At 50.1% G+C, this 16,932-nt stretch overlaps 1 protein-coding gene across 1 annotated transcript; it reads left to right on the top strand.

The window, feature by feature from the left end:
• The first annotated feature begins 42 nt into the window (after positions 1-42).
• LOC308576996 (perilipin-3-like) lies at positions 43-16,932 on the top strand. The gene is made up of 7 exons (XM_081177132.1): positions 43-120; positions 1,344-1,539; positions 3,474-3,556; positions 9,907-10,147; positions 12,582-12,799; positions 13,639-13,779; positions 16,050-16,932. The coding sequence occupies exons 1-7, from the start codon at positions 58-60 to the stop codon at positions 16,404-16,406; spliced, it is 1,299 nt and encodes a 432-aa protein (XP_081033258.1). The 5' UTR covers positions 43-57; the 3' UTR covers positions 16,407-16,932.

The raw sequence follows: 16,932 nt of genomic DNA, 5'->3' as shown, positions 1-16,932 counted from the left end.
TTCTTCTGATAGCTGATGCTTCTCTTTAGCTTTCTGCAGTGACATTTCATCATCGCCATGTCTAATAATGAAGGAATTGGAAAAGCTGAGAGCCATGAGGTCACCGAAAAGGGACAACAGGTAAGGTGGTCCTTGCTGCACCATTTAAGCTTTAGACTCAAACAGCAAGTTAATAATAATAATAATAATTTATTTATTTATTTATACCCCGCCTATCTGGCTGGGCTTCCCCAGCCACTCTGGGCAGCTTCCAACAAAATATTAAAATACAGTAATGCATCAAACATTAAAAGTTAGTCTAACTACTTCCTCCCCAAAGAGTGACACTACACAAGGAAGGATTTTCTGGTGTTTTGTATTCTTACTTGACAGTAACTGCAGGCAGCTGTACTCCAAATCTGACCAGAGCTACAATGCCTTTTTAAAAACAAAAACATGGAGGCTTCCATGCCTCTGTTATGAACTCTTAAAGGAGCCCAGCCCAGGTCATTCTGCAGAGCAAAATATTCCACCTACAGTAGAAGCTGCCTAGTATACCATATTTTTCGCTCTATAGGACGCACCGGACCACAAGACGCACCTAGTTTTTAGAGGGGGAAATCAAGGGGAAAAAAATTCTCTCAGAGCTTCTCGGGGCTGCGGGGGAAGCCCGGGTTCCCCCCCCCCCCAGCCCCAAAGAGCAAAGAAGCCAAGACAGCCAGCGGGATCCATCCCGCTGGCTGTCTTGGCTTCTGCCATAGCTTCTGCAACCTCTCCAGCCGGGAGCTAAACCTCTCCAGCGTGGCTAAAGAAGCCAAGGCAGCGAGCGCGATCCAACCCGCCCGCTGCCTTGGCTTCCTCTTTAGCCTTGCACAGCCTCTCCATCCTTTAAGGAGCGCGCGGCTCCTGTGGGTTTTTCTATGAGGAGGGAGAAGGAACTGACTGGCCGTGTCAGTCCCTTCTCCCTCCTGGGAAAAAGCCCACAAGAGCCGCGTGAAGCTTGTGCACCGCTCTTGGGGGCTTTTCCTGCCTGCCTCCCCCCTGCATTCGCTCCATAAGAGGCACAGACTTTCCCCCTTAGTTTTTAAGAGGGGGAAAGTGCGTCCTGTGGAGCGAAAAATACGGTAATTACGCTGACAGTCAAAACACAGAAGTGGTGAGAGGAAGATAGAGTTCTAAGCTTTACGATTCACTCACACTAAGCTAGACGTGCTCAAGGCACACACGAGACTCGGACCTTCACTACCGCTGGCCTTTGTGAGGATGCTTTTTGACAATAACTCTTACAGTCCCAAGAAAGCCACAGTTTAGCATCTTCTCTAGGGTCTAAGAAGGTGGTGACTCAATGCAGTATCTCTTCCCAGTGTGTCATACAAAGGCTAACTGATCTGCCCCTGGTCAGCATTACCTGCGAGATCCTTTCCACTACTTATAACTCTGCGAAGGAGTCCCATCCAGCTATCCATGCAGTGTGTGGTATGGCAGAAGTTGGACTAAAGAAGATTGCCTCCTCGGCAGTGAGCAGTGCACAGCCCGTCCTGAATAAACTTGAACCTCAGAGTAAGTAAATCCTGGCTTGATAGTTTCTACTCTTAGGAATGTTTTGGCTCCCTCTCTCATTTAGGTATGGATGTCCCAAGGCTCCTCAGTACCGGCAATGTAAGCCTAGAAATCCATTCTAAGCTCCCCACCCTTTGATGTGTGATAAAATGGTGGGCTATTATACAATGTTTATACATACCACAAATACAAAATATGATTATATACATTTTAATTAGGGATGTGGGTGGCGCTGTGGGTTAAACCACAGAGCATAGGACTTGCCGATCAGAAGGTCGGCGGTTCGAATCCCTGTGACGGGGTGAGCCCCCGTTGCTCGGTCCCTGCTTCTGCCCACCTAGCAGTTTGAAAGCACGTCAAAGTGCAAGTAGATAAATAGGTACCACTCTGGCGGGAAGGTAAACGGCGTTTCCGTGTGCTGCTCTGGTTCACCAGAAGCGGCTTAGTCATGCTGGCCACATGACCCAGAAGATGTACGCCGGCTCCCTCGGCCAATAAAGCGAGATGAGCACCGCAACCCCAGAGTTGGCCACGACTGGACCTAATGGTCAGGGGTCCCTTTATCTTTACCTTACATTTTAATTACGATATTGCAGTGCAAATACAATATTGAAAACCAAATACGTCTGTCAGGGGTTTAGGAGCAGAGGCACGGGCAAGGGAGGAAACAGAGAGCGAAGGGGAGGAGGCAGAAGAAAAGATGAGTGATGACGACGACCCGAGATCTCCTAGTCTTTCCAGTGAATCAGAGGATTCACAGAAAGGAGCACCAGTGGCCAGGGCAAGGGGGGCACCCCAGGAAGATAGAGCCAGAAGGGACTCAGGGGGGAGCAGCTGGAAATCGGGACCAGCGTCACCGCCAGGAAGCAGGGAAGAGGAAGGGAGCCAGGGGGGAAGCGCTGGCAGCTCACCACAGGAGGGAGGGCATGAGTCAGGAGTGGCCACACCTCCATCGGGGAGCGAAGAAACGGTTAAGAGGAAGGTGGAAGGTTGGGCGCGCGCGCCAAGTTCAAATGCAGAGGAAGGCGGCGCAGTAAGCAGCCCCGAAAGGGAACCAGGTCCTAAAGCCCGGCGCAAGGAGGCAGGAGGGTCCGGGTCAGCGTCAGAAGAATCCCGGAAGGAGGAGGTCCCGGGGGGTAGAGGGACCCAGAGGAGGACAGTCAGGCGGAAAAGGTGGAGCAAGGCTAGGATATTAAGCTGGTGCTCACGGGGCGGAGACTCAGACGGAGCTTCGCCGATCTAGCTACTAGACGTAGAGTTTGCGCGCAGCAGCGTGAGAATGGAAACTGTAATTCAATAAAGACTTTTACTTAATGATCGCTGGCTAGCGTGATCCTCTGTGAGCTAGGATCTTCAAGCAGCTCTGACAACGTCCCATTAAAAGGCTGAAGTAAAACTAACCTGTGCTTTGATTGCACTCGGTCACCATTTTAGTTTTGAGGTAAAAGGTAAAGGTAAAGGACCCCTGGACGGTTAAGTCCAGTCAAAGGCGACGATGGGGTTGTGGTGCTCAAATCGCTTTTCAGGTTGAGGGAGCAGGCGTTTGTCCACAGACAGCTTTCCGGGCGCAACAGAACACTGTGACGGAAACCACAGTGCACGGAAACGCCGTTTATCTTCCCACTGCAGTGGTATCTATTTATCTACTTGTGCCTGTATGCTTTTGAACTGCTAGGTTGGCAGGAGCTGGGACAGAGCAACAGAAGCTCACCCCGACACGGGGATTCGAACCGCCAGCCTTCCAATCGGCAAGCCCAAGAGGCTCAGTGGTTTAAACCACAGTGCCACCCGTGTCCCTTTTAGCTTTGAAAGCTGAGTTGAAAATGCACCAAGTCAACTTCTAAGTTGCAACCTGGTTTTCAAGTAAGTTTTGATTTTGAAGGAAGCGATGAGGCAGCCAGTGAAAGGCTAAATGGCTTCTTCTCCTTTGACAGTCGTTTCAGCAAATACCTACGCCTGCCAGGGCCTTGACAAACTGCAAGAGACTCTGCCTGTTGTGCAGCAGACTATTGAAAAGGTAATGCCTCTACCTCTGCTTCTTCTGTGTAGACAGTCACCCCCCCCCAATCATAGCTGTCAACTTACAGATTTGAAAATAAGAGACCAGCAGCCTCGAAAATAAGGGATCAGCAGCCAAAATAAGGGATTTTCAGAGCACAGCTATGTTCAACTTCTGAGCCCCTCTCAGCCAAAGGCAGAAAGCCCAGCCAGCAGCCAAACGAAGCCTCAAGTGGTGGTTCCCACAGCGTAGCAACCCGGCGAAGGGGATGCAGCAAGGAAAACCACAGTCCCCTCTCCGCTGGGAAGCACTGAGCAAAGGCAAGTCCCCAGGCAAGACGGCCAGGCACAAGGCATGCAAGCTCCACTACCCAGTTGTTCTTAGACTTCTTATTGGGTGAGCATTGCAGCCAAGCAACACAGTTGGAGCCTCCCTCCTCCCTGGCCGGCAGGGAGGGAGGGAGAGGAGCTGCTTCCTTTGAAACCCGGGAAATTTAAGGGACATCATCAATAAGGGACAGCAGCGGGACAGGCGCTGGGATAAGGAACTTTCCCGCCAAATAAGGGACGGTTGACAGCTATGCCCCCAATCCCCGGCATCCTTTCTGTTACACATTTATGATTATTTGTGCCCTGATGCTATTGGGGTGATCATGCACATTCCCACTTTCGTTACTGTTTGTTCCTGCCAAAATTATAGCGGTGGTCACACTGCTTCATTTCCAAGCAGTGCATATCCTGCAACTTCCTGCTGAAATCCCAGAACTTTTTGTTTTTCAACCACAAATGTTCCAGTTTTTATATATACAGTGGACGCTCGGGTTGCGAACGTGATCTGTGCGGGATGCACGTTTGCAGCTCTGCATCTGCGCACGCGCGGGTTGCGATTCGGTGCTTCTGCGCATGCGCAAAGTATGATTTAGCGCTTCTGTAAATGCGTGACCGCCGAAACCCGGAAGTAACCCGTTCCGGTGCTTCCAGGTTTTGGTCCGTAACCTGAAAAAACGCAACCTGAAGCGTCTGTAACCTGAGGTATGACTGTATATATTTATTGCCCTGCTTACAGCGTGCTATAACTCCTCCAGGCAGCAATAACGTGGTAGCGTTGGGGACGCATCGCAGAACAGCTAATAAAGCAAAATAAATCCATCAGTCGTGAACTGTTGTGGGTGTATTCGACAACATGGTCTTGACACAACAAAACCCCGGTCTGGAGGAGCCCAACAGGCCAATGGTCTGACTCTGCACAATTACACTGCCCAGATAATATCAGGAGTTTTACATGTAAAACTCTGACTCTGCTGCCCAGGAAGACTCTCCTGCGTGAGTGCCTGAGGGCCCTGCTCTTGCCACTTACCATCTGGCTTGGGGCGGGGCCTGGGGCCTCGCGGGGACTGCTCTGCTGCCCGGGGGGACTCCCCTGTGGTGAGTGCCTGAGGGCCCTGCTCTTGCCACTTACCATCTGGCTTGGGGCGGGGCCTGGGGCCTCACAAGGACTGCTCTGCTGCCCAGGAAGACTCCCCTGTGGTGAGTGCCTGAGGGCCCTGCTCTTGCCACTTACCATCTGGCTTGGGGCGGGGCCTGGGGCCTCACAAGGACTGCTCTGCTGCCCAGGAAGACTCTCCTGCGTGAGTGCCTGAGGGCCCTGCTCTTGCCACTTACCATCTGGCCCAGGGCGGGGCCTGGGGCCTCACAAGGACTGCTCTGCTGCCCAGGAAGACTCTCCTGCGTGAGTGCCTGAGGGCCCTGCTCCTTCTTGCCACTTACCATCTGGCTTGGGGCGGGGCCTGGGGCCTCACAAGGACTGCTCTGCTGCCCAGGAAGACTCCCCTGTGGTGAGTGCCTGAGGGCCCTGCTCTTGCCACTTACCATCTGGCCTGGGGCGGGGCCTGGGGCCTCACAAGGACTGCTCTGCTGCCCAGGAAGACTCTCCTGCGTGAGTGCCTGAGGGCCCTGCTCCTTCTTGCCACTTGCCATCTGGCCTGGGGCGGGGCCTGGGGCCTCACAAGGACTGCTCTGCTGCCCAGGAAGACTCCCCTGTGGTGAGTGCCTGAGGGCCCTGCTCTTGCCACTTACCATCTGGCCTGGGGCGGGGCCTGGGGCCTCACAAGGACTGCTCTGCTGCCCAGGAAGACTCTCCTGCGTGAGTGCCTGAGGGCCCTGCTCCTTCTTGCCACTTACCATCTGGCTTGGGGCGGGGCCTGGGGCCTCACAAGGACTGCTCTGCTGCCCAGGAAGACTCCCCTGTGGTGAGTGCCTGAGGGCCCTGCTCTTGCCACTTACCATCTGGCTTGGGGCGGGGCCTGCGGCCTCACAAGGACTGCTCTGCTGCCCAGGAGGACTCCCCTGTGGTGAGTGCCTGAGGGCCCCGCTCTTGCCACTTACCATCTGGCTTGGGGCGGGGCCTGGGGCCTCACAAGGACTGCTCTGCTGCCCAGGAAGACTCTCCTGCGTGAGTGCCTGAGGGCCCTGCTCCTTCTTGCCGCTTGCCACCTGGCCTGGGGAGGGCCTGACAGGCCTCACAAGGACTGCTCCTGCCACTTACTATCTGGCCCAGGGTGGGGCCTCACAAGGATGGTTGTTGCCATTGATGCTGCTACTGCCCAGGAGGACCCGGAGGAGTGCAGAGCTCTTTTTAACATGTTTTGTTTTGTTTTTGTTTTTTAATATTTCCCTTTCCCTTTCGATTCTATATATGGGGGTGGGATGGATGTTTGGGTGGGCTGGGGAATTTGTTAGATTTTGATGAATTTGTAATTTTTGCAGTTTTTGTTTGTATTGTTTTACTGTTTTCTGGGTTGTTTTTGTTTTTTGTTTTTATTGTTTTAAGGTTTTATTGTTCTAGGCTGCGAAAGAATAATATTAATTGCCATCAATGGAGGCCACTATGAGGCCTGGGATTGCTACCGTGGAGGGGCGAGGGAGGTATGGCGGTGGGGGCAGATGTTACAGGCGAAGGGGATCGAGATATGGATACGCTCGTACCCTTTCCAATCTGCGCCCCATCCCGAGGGACGAGGGTAGGGTGAGCAAGGATTACTCACCTCCGTCACTGGTGCTGTGCAATGCCAGGTCTATAGGCAATAAAACCGCCACCCTGCGAGATTTCTTTATCTCGCAGGGGGTCGACCTGGCTTGTGTGACGGAGACCTGGGTGCGCAAAGGGGCAACAGTTACCTTACGAGAGATGGCGCCCCCGGGTTTCTCTGTCCTCCACCAGTCGCGGACTGTGGGCCGGGGGGGAGGGGTGGCATTATTAATCCGGGAAGATTGTCCTTTCAGGGCTCTACCATCGCCATCAATCCCCGGCATTGAATGTGTTGGCCTAGTGTGGGGCTCCGAGGAGAGCTTGGCTGTCTGGCTGGTGTACCGGCCACCTAGCGCACCAGCAGCCACCCTGTCAGGCCTATTGGAGGCGGTGGCCGGCTGGGCCTTGGAGTTCCCTAACCTATTGGTATTGGGGGACTTCAACATCCATGCTGATGCCACTCCCTCCTCACAGGCTCTGGACCTGGTGTCTTCCATGGCGACACTAGGGCTCTCCCAGTTTGTTTCGGGCCCCACACATCAAGCAGGCCACACGCTGGATTTGATCTTTGGCGTCGGTATAGATGTGATCATGTCTCCTTCGATTAAGGTGCCATGGTCTGATCACTACGCTCTGAAAGCCAGGATTGACTTTCCACCCCCACCCTGCTTAGGTGGCGAGCCAATTTGGGCTCGCCCGCAGAGGCTGATGGACCCTGAGAGATTCCGCCAAGCCTTGCGGGACTTTGCTCCCCCTGGCGACTCATTGACTGAGCTTGTTGAGGGCTGGAATGCCCAGCTCCTGGCAGCCATCGATGAGATCGCACCTAAGCGCCCTCTGCGACCCCGCAGAAACCGGGCTCCCTGGTTTACCGAGGAGCTCCGGAAAATGAAGCGGGACCTCAGACGGCTAGAGCGAGTATGGCGGGGTGCCCGTGACGGAGCCTCAAGAACATCTTATAGGGCTTTTATGAAAACCTACGAGATGGCGGTGAAGGCTGCTAAGAAGTCATACTTCTCGGCCTCCATTGCATCCGCTAGCTCTCGCCCAGCGCAATTATTTAGTATAATCAGGTCTTTAACGTCCCTTGAGGGACAGCCAAATTTAAATAACAAATTGACACACGGCTGTGAGGCATTTGCGAGCTTTTTTGCGGAGAAGGTCTTGTCGCTCCACCATGACCTCCCTGCCAATTTGGATACAATAAAGGAACTGGAGGCCCCTCGACTGTCCTCGGGTCCAGTATTGGACCACTTCGACCAGATATCCCCAGCCGATGTGGACAGACTCCTCCGAGCTGGAAAGCCCACCACCTGTCCTCTCGACCCGTGCCCGTCTTGGCTGATTAGAGCGTGTCCAGACGAGGTGCGGGCCCTCCTGGGGGATATCATCAATTTGTCCCTTGGCACGGGGACATTCCCAGGGGAACTGAAGGAGGCAGTGGTGCGCCCGCTCTTAAAGAAAACATCATTAGATCCTTTAGATCTATCCAATTACCGCCCGGTTTCGAATCTTCCGTTCCTGGGTAAGGTGATTGAGAGAGCGGTTGCTGAACAGCTTGGTGGGTTTCTGGATGAAACATCGGCTCTGGATCCATTCCAGTCCGGCTTCCGCGCTGGTCATGGGACCGAGACGGCTCTGGTCGCCCTAACAGATGACCTTCGTAGACAGCTGGATCGAGGCGGGTCGGGGCTGCTGATTCTTCTAGATCTATCAGCAGCTTTCGACATGGTCGATCACGAACTTCTGGACCACCGCCTTGCCGACGTGGGGATCCAGGGCACAGTCCTTCAATGGCTGCGCTCGTTTCTCTCTGGTCGGGGACAGAGGGTGGCGCTTGGGGGGGAATTGTCATCGCGCCACTCCTTGGTGTGTGGAGTACCTCAGGGTGCGATACTCTCCCCGATGCTTTTCAACATCTTTATGCGCCCCCTCGCCCAGCTTGTTCGGAGTTTTGGGCTGGGTTGTCATCAGTATGCCGATGACACCCAACTCTATCTGTTGATGGATGGCCATCCTGACTCGGCCCCAGACACACTGACCAGATGTTTGGAAGCTGTGGCTGGATGGTTACGTGGGAGCCGGTTGAAGCTAAATCCTTCGAAGACAGAGGTCCTGTGGCTGGGACGGGGCGATATGGGATTGGGGGGGCAACTCCCATCTCTTGCGGGGGTGCAATTAGTGCCAGCACCGTCCGTTAAGAGTTTGGGTGTAATCTTCGACACCTCCCTTTCCATGGAGGCGCAGATTGCAGCTATAACAAAGGCGGCATTTTTCCATCTCCGCCAAGCTAAGCAGTTGGCTCCTTACCTCTCTCGCCCTGACCTAGCCACTGTGATCCACGCGACGGTCACCTCCAGACTGGATTATTGTAACTCGCTCTACGTGGGGCTGCCCTTGAGACTGACCCAGAAACTCCAGCGGGTGCAGAATGCTGCAGCGAGACTCCTTATGGGGTCTTCGCTGCGAGATCACATTCACCCGGTGCTATACCAGCTGCACTGGCTCCCGGTGGAGTTCAGGATCAGGTTTAAGGTGCTGGTTTTAACCTTTAAAGCCCTATACGGCCTAGGACCCTCGTACCTACGGGACCGCCTCTCCTGGTATGCCCCACAGAGAAACCTACGGTCTTCAAATAAAAACATCTTGAAGGTCCCAGGCCTCAGAGAGGTTAGGCTGGCCTCAACTAGAGCCAGGGCTTTTTCGGCTGTGGCTCCGATCTGGTGGAACGCTCTGTCACAAGAGACCAGGGCCTTGCGGGACTTGACATCTTTCCGCAGGGCCTGCAAGACAGAGCTGTTCCACCAGGCCTTTGGCTAGGGCACAGCCTGACTCCCTCCCTCGGCAATCTTCGCAGAGCTCTGGCCCAATGGTCGCCAGTGGCTTGAATTAATTAATTTTTATAATGAATGATTTTAGAATGTTGTTTATGTTGTATTTTTGTACTGTTTTATTGTTGTTAGCCGCCCTGAGCCCGGCTTCGGCTGGGGAGGGCGGGATATAAATAAAATTTATTATTATTATTATTATTATTATGTAGAAACTTGACAGGACTCCTTTGTCGTGCCCTGTGGCACGATTTCTCATATTTCTTTTGTTTGTTCCTAACAATTGCCTATCAGTGCTGAAAGGGGGGCGGAATAAACATCTTCCCCTCAGGGTTGCGTGTGTGTAGAATTACTGCCATCCATTGATAGGGTGAATCAAATTGGAGTCGATGACTAGGAAACTAGATATCCTTCCAGATCCACTTGGGAGGGGCTCTACTCTGGTTCTTGGCTTGGAGTTTCATTTCTCTTCTTTCTTGATGTGAGAATATATTTTAAAAATTCCTTCTGCAGGTAGTACTGAATGCCAAAGGCCTTGTCCTGGGTGCCAAGGATACAATGTCAGGTCTAGCAGGTGGGGTCAAAGAGGCTGCCCAGGAGAGGATGAAGATGGCCGTGTCTGCAGTGGTGGTTGGCATGAACACCGTGATGGAGGGCAATATGAAGCAGATGGTGACGAGTGGTATTGACCACATGATAGAGGCATCTGTGGAGATGATAGAATACTACCTGCCAGTAACAGATGAAGAATTAGGTGAGACTATTGCAGCTGCTTTTGTGAGGGAGAATGTATTTGGAGCCCAGGCAGAGGGCCTTCTCGGCTGTGGCACCCACCCTGTGGAACGCCCTCCCACCAGATGTCAAGGAAATAAACAACTCTCTGACTTTTAGAAGACATCTGAAGGCAGCCCTGTTAATATTTGATGTTTTATTGTGTTTTTAATATCCTGTTGGAAGCCACCCAGAGTGGCTGGGGAGGCCCAGCCAGATGGGCGGGGTATAAGTAATAAATTATTATTAATTAATTATTTTTATTTATTAAGGTATGGACCATACTTATTATCCATCTCACTGTCTGAAATCTGGTCTACTGAAGTTACTAAAAAAAATGCCATAATATTGTAGATTATAGCTGCCCAGAGTAGCTGAGGCAACCCAGTCAGATGGGCGGGGTAGAAATAACAAATTTATTATTATTATAGATAATAATTGTAAACCACTTTGATTGAGTGTGTAATTTAGTGGTATATTAACATTTTTATTTTTGAAAAAATACTATTTATTAAATTTTCCACTTTAATAATCCAATCAAACCATATTAAATATTCCAAATTATACACATTATTCAATAATGAAACAGTCCAAATATTATGCCAAAGTATAAAAAAATTTGGAGGTATCTTCCCATGTTCTGAGGGTCTGATTATCTTCTACTGCTTTCATAATTTTTGTGATAGTTCCCATAAATCATTCCAATGTTAATCCTCATTATTTTTCACAGCCTCTGAGTTTATCAAACAAGCGAGAAAAAACAAAACAATATATTCTGTGTGGAATTTATGTCCAGAGTTCCATCTGCATGTTCACGATATCTCTTCACAAAATGATGTTTCCGCCAAGCCAGTCCAAAAATCTTCTCACCTCGGGCAGCAGATAAAATCAAATCAAGGCATCAGTCCAGATAAAATCAAATCAAATCAAGGCATCCGCCCAATGCTTTTAAGACCAGCTGTCCTTCAAAGGGTTAACCTGTCCAGGGAAGCTTTGCCATATAAAACTGGGAATGCAAATATTAAGTAAGATATTAAAAGGCACCTATCCCCCTCGGGCTCTGCATTTAATTTGACAAGCTGATCTACTTCCAGTCATGGCCGCTTGGTTACCGTAACTGGAGTTGCGTCATCCGATTCTAATTCCAGGCAAACTTCCAAAGTTTTTTTGGCGTCTCTCCAGTCATTCTCCAAATCAAAGTTAGGAAACTCTTTATCCTCTTCCAAATATATCTGCAGACAAATGATATATGTTCACCTTCTGACTTGCTAAGGTATATAACTGGTTAAACAGTCTTAAGAAGATGGATGTTGCAGCCTGCCATCGAAGCTTTTTTGGATTTTAGTTTTGTTAACTTGTATATTAATGGTTGGAGTATGGTTTTGGGGAGTTGTTTTGAGTGGATTATTTGTGGAGACAAAATTGGACTATAACAAAATTGGGTTATAAATCTTTCTTTAAAAAAATCAATATGGAGCTGTATGATCAGACAGCATCACGCGAAACCATAAAGCTAGATGGGTAAAAGATGCTCTGAGCTTGTTTACATTGGTTCTGCTATAGCCAGGTAATTGGTAAAAAGGTACCATGTTTTTCGCTCTATAGGACACACTTTTCCCCCTCCAAAAATTAAGGGGAAATGTGTGTGCGTAATAGGAGCGAATGCAGTCTTGCTTTCCCGGCTTCAGCAAAAGGAACCCGAAGCCTGTGGAGCGCAGCGGGAACTCGCGCTGCGTTCCGAAGGCTTCAGGGATCTTTGAGGCTGGCGGTGGGGGAAAGCAGCGCTTCCCCCCACCGCCAGCCCCACAAGCTCAGGGAGCAGCGGGAAGGGTGCGTTCAGCCTTTCCACTGCTCCCTGACCTGCTCTTTGGGGCTGGCGGTGGGGGAAAGCAGTGCTTCCCCCCGCCAGCCCCAAAGAGCAGGTTGAAAGGAACCCGAAGCCTCCAGAGGCTTCAGGTTGCCTTCACTGAAGCCTCGAGAGCGAGAGGGGTCAGTGTGCACCGACCCCTCTCACTCTCCAGGCTTCCAAGGTAGTCGCCTGAAGCCTCCAGAGCGCAGCAGGAACTCCCACTGCACTCTGGAGACTTCGGGTTGCCTTCACTGAAGGCGACTGAACGCACCTTGAACGCACCTTGTTTTAGAGAAGGAGAACAAGAAAAAATATTATCCTCCTCTCTGCGCAGCGCTGCTTCAGCGAAGTGGGAGGAGAAATGGAAGGGGCTCTGTTTCTCCTGCCCCTTCGCTGAAGGGGCACTGAGCAGAGAGGGGGAGAATTTTTTTTCTTGTTCTCCCCCTCTAAAACAAGGTGCGTCCTATGGTTGGGTGCATCCTATAGAGCGAAAAATACGGTAGGTTTATGGGGGTAGCAGAAATAAATAGTCACTTAGCATGTCAAGACCGTGTATGTTCTTTTCTAGCTGCCCTCGCAGCCTCTATGGTGATAAACAACCCTGAAGAAGTTGCTGAAACAGCTCCTGTCAAAAAGGAGAAAGAGGAGGAGAGTTACTATCGGCGCTTGGGCGCGCTCTCAGCCTTTTTCCGACACAGAGTCTACCAGAGTTCTCGGGCAAAGATGCAAAGGATCAAGCGAAGCACACAGGAGATACTCTCCCAACTTCAAGAAGCTGTTTTGTTGGTAAGAACTGAACTACTCCTCTGGTTCCAAGATCTGCCTATAGGACAGAGGTAGCCCCACCATGATGAACTCCAGAAGTTGCTGGACTACAACTCCCATCAGCCCCAGCCTGCATGACCAATGGCTGGAGATGATGGAACTTGTAGTCCAACGCCATGAGAACGTCATGTTGGATATGCAGAAGGGTTAATGGGGTCTGGGCAAGTGGTGTTTGGAATAACCACTGAGACAGAAATGCTTGGCACTTAAAGAAAGATATTAGTGGTGGCGCCAGGCATGCCTCCCTTAGGAGTGGATTCCACCAAAGAGAAGCCACCACTGAAAAGGCTCATTTTGTGCCGCTGCTCTCCAGACTTCCCTTGGAGCAGAGATGAGTATAGTGAGTACTCAGCGGAACACTCTTGAAAGTCTAATCCAATACAGTGGTACCTCAGGTTAAATACTTAATTCGTTCCAGAGGTCCATTCTTAACCTGAAACTGTTCTTAACCTGAAGCACCACTTTAGCTAATGGGGCCTCCTGCTGCTACCGTGCCGCCAGAGCACGATTTCTGTTCTCATCCTGAAGCAAAGTTCTTAACCTGAAGCAATATTTCTGGGTTAGCGGAGTCTGTAACCTGAAGCGTATGTAACCTGAGGTACCACTGTACTGTAACTCCTGCCCACCTCTTTACTAACTTCTGTGGCAGAACATTGAAGTGGCTTTTAAGATAATGCTTGAAAAGGTCTCTAATGAAGGATGGAATGGGAGTGGCTGAATGGAGTTCAAGCTATTGGTCAACAATAGCTGCAAGATACTTCTTTATATTGAATGTTGATATTTTGAAAATGCCTTTCCAGATAAAGTACACCTTGCAGTCTCTGGATAGGCAACTGAATCCTAAAGTTGCTAATCACCAGAAGGAAATGGAACCAATCTTGGTGGAGTGGAATGGGAGTCTTCCAATGCCGAGCCAGAGCTATGAAGAGAGTCTTTCAGAGGTATGCTTTAGAGGTAGCAACAGTGTTTCCCAAACTTGGGTCTCCAGCTGTTTTTAGACTACAGCACCCATCATCCCTAGCTAGCAGGACCAGGGGTCAGGGATGATGGGAAATGTAGTCCAAAAACAGCTGGAGACCCCAGTTTGGCAAACACTGCTGTAGACCAAGTATGTAGAACCTGTGTCGCTCCAGATGTTTTTGTTGTTGTTTAGTCATTTAGTCGTGTCCGACTCTTCGTGACCCCATGGATCAGAGCACGCCAGGCCCTCCTGTCTTCCACTGCCTCCCACAGTTTGGTCAAACTCATGCTGGTAGCTTTGAGAACTCTATCCAACTATCTCATCCTCTGTCATCCCCTTCTCCTTGTGCCCTCCATCTTTCCCAACATCAGGGTCTTTTCCAGGGAGTCTTCTCTTCTCATGAGGTGGCCAAAGTATTGGAGTCTCAGCTTCACGATCTGTCCTTCCAGTGAGCACTCAGAGTTGATTTCCTTACTTGCAGTCCATGGGACTCTCAAGAGTCTCCTCTAGCACCATAATTCAAAAGCATCAATTCTTTGGCGATCAGCCTTCTTTATGGTCCAGCTCTCATTTCCATACATCACTACTGGGAAAACCATAGCTTTAACTATACGGACCTTTGTTGGCAAGGTGATGTCTCTGCTTTTTAAGATGTTGCGTCTTTTAATTTTGTGGCTGCTGTCACCATCTGCAGTGATCATGGAGCCCAAGAAAGTAAAATCTCTCACTGCCTCCATTTCTTCCCCTTCTATTTGCCAGGAGGTGATGGGACCAGTGGCCATGATCTTAGTTTTTTTTATGTTGAGCTTCAGGCCATATTTTGCACTCTCCTCTTTCACCCTCATTAAAAGGTTCTTTAATTCCTCCTCACTTTCTGCCATCAATGTTGTGTCGTCTGCATATCTGCGGTTGTTGATATTTCTTTTGGCAATCTTAATTCCGGCTAGGGATTCATCCAGCCCAGCCTTTCGCATGATGAATTCTGTACATAAGTTAAACAAGCAGGGAGACAATATACAGCCTTGCCGTACTCCTTTCCCAATTTTGAACCAATCAGTTGTTCCATATCCAGTTCTAACTGTAGCTTCTTGTCCCATATAGAGATTTCTCAGGAGACAGATGAGGTGATCAGGCACTCCCATTTCTTTAAGAACTTGACATAGTTTGCTGTGGTCGACACAGTCAAAGGCTTTTGCATAGTCAATAAAGCAGAAGTAGATGTCTTTCTGGAACTCTCTAGCTTTCTCCATAATCCAGTGTATGTTTGCAATTTGGTCTCTGGTTCCTCTGCCTCTTCTAAATTCAGCTTGCTGGTGCTGATAGGAGTTGGGTTCAAACAACACCTGAAGGTTACAAGTTTCCCACCCTCCCCTGGTGTAAACAACACTTGGCTATATGGACCAATGTTCTGACTTGGTACAGGGCAGTTTCCTTTGCTGCATTTCTGATGCTAAGTAACTTTTGTCCCGGGCAAAGTTGCTGGATTTGGGGTGGGTGGAATCTAGCCTTCCTGAAGAGTGAGATGTTTGTGCAAATATTTGCCGCAGTTCTCTGTAAAGATGAATGAAGACAATGCCAAGGGTTGGTTCAAAGTTCCTTCGCTTGCGCAAAAAGCATCTCTCTGGCCTCTCACATGGGCAGAAGGGGAAGTAGTACTTGACTTCCCCCAGCCTGCAGCCTTCCAAAATGGCTCCAGAGCACTGGAGTGGTATGCGCCAAGAAACATGGACGGTTGCAGCCTTGTAGAGAAATCAGTACTGCCGTTCAGTGCATGAGTAAGTAGAAGTGCCTTCTTTCTTAAAGGTAAAGGTAAAGGGACCCCTGACCATGAGGTCCACTCGTGGACGACTCTGGGGTTGCGGCGCTCATCTTGCTTTATTGGCCGAGGGAGCCGGCATACAGCTTCCGAGTCATGTGGCCAGCATGACTAAGCCGCTTCTGGCGAACCAGAGCAGCGCACGGAGACGCCGTTTACCTTCCCGCCGGAGTGGTACCTATTTATCTACTTGCACTTTGAGGTGCTTTCGAACTGCTAGGTTGGCAGGAGCAGAGACCGAGCAACGGGAGCTCACCCCGTCGCGGGGATTCGAACCGCCAACCTTCTGATTGGCAAGTGGTTTAACCCACAGCGCCACCCGTGTCCCTGCTTTCTTTCTTAGCCTCTCTCAAATACTTGTACTGAAAGCTTAGGGAGGTGTAGGATAAACATGTCATCTAACAAGTTCTCTCTTCCCTTCCACTCCATGGCAGGCAGAATCGCAGGTTCTAAGCTTGACCTACGGCATCAGCCAGCAGATGCGGAATATCTGCCAGACATTCTTGGCTAACGCGCAGGGCCTCCCTGTTGATCTCCTAGAAAAGGTGCAGCAAACATATAGCAGCATGGAAGAGCTGCAGGAGACCCTCTCTGGTGCCAAATCCTTGAAGGACCTTCCCAGTGGTAGCCTGAAGGAGAGCCAGGAAAAGATTGGGAAGGCCCAGGAGACCATATTTGAGACCATGGAATACGTGATTTTGACAACATTGGTGGCTGGGTCTTTTTTTCCTGCTCAAACCTCTATGGAAGAACCCGAAAAGGAGGCAAAGGAGGCAAAGGCAGAGGCCTAAAAGAGTGCCAGACGTGGGTTTCTGCTTGGAACTTGTCTACTTCTCTTGGACCAATATGTAGTATAAGGATTCTGACTTCTGGAAAAGTGTAAGAACTAAAATTGTCCCTAATGGTAAATTCCTTAGACTGGTGATGTTTTTAGGGAATGAGAGATGCTTCCAAATGTTTTAAAACAAACTGTTTATCAAATTTGCACGCACCGTATGTTTAAAGTTCATGACTTCACCCCCACCTTCCAAAATCCTGGGAACTGTAATTTGTTATGGGTGCTCTGTGAAGAGCAATCTACAGTTGCCAGGATCCTTTGGGGAGACCATGTGCTTTAAATCTATGGTGTGTACACAACTGTACCCCTCTTTGATAATTATATTGAGCAAAGCCTTATATCTACAAATCCAAAGGTTCAACTTGACCTTGTCTGGCGAGCTGCAGAAATCTTAAGGGGCCTGCCATGTGAGGGGCAAATACTGATGCAGTGCTATTTAAATGTGTCTTGAGTATTTTATAAATAAAGAATGGTGAAAA

This window comes from Podarcis bocagei (genome assembly GCF_964188305.1).
Source record: "Podarcis bocagei genome assembly, chromosome: 17".
Taxonomy (NCBI): Eukaryota; Metazoa; Chordata; class Lepidosauria; order Squamata; family Lacertidae; genus Podarcis; species Podarcis bocagei.
This window is presented reverse-complemented; position numbering and strand designations above follow the sequence as displayed.

Bases quoted from the DNA above. Each gene is read 5' to 3' on its own strand.
- LOC308576996 (XM_081177132.1), top strand. From the start codon at position 58: ATGTCTAATAATGAAGGAATTGGAAAAGCTGAGAGCCATGAGGTCACC. The intron at 10,148-12,581 runs GTGAGACTATTG...GTTCTTTTCTAG, and splicing joins AGTAACAGATGAAGAATTAG to CTGCCCTCGCAGCCTCTATG. The intron at 13,780-16,049 runs GTATGCTTTAGA...ACTCCATGGCAG, and splicing joins ATGAAGAGAGTCTTTCAGAG to GCAGAATCGCAGGTTCTAAG.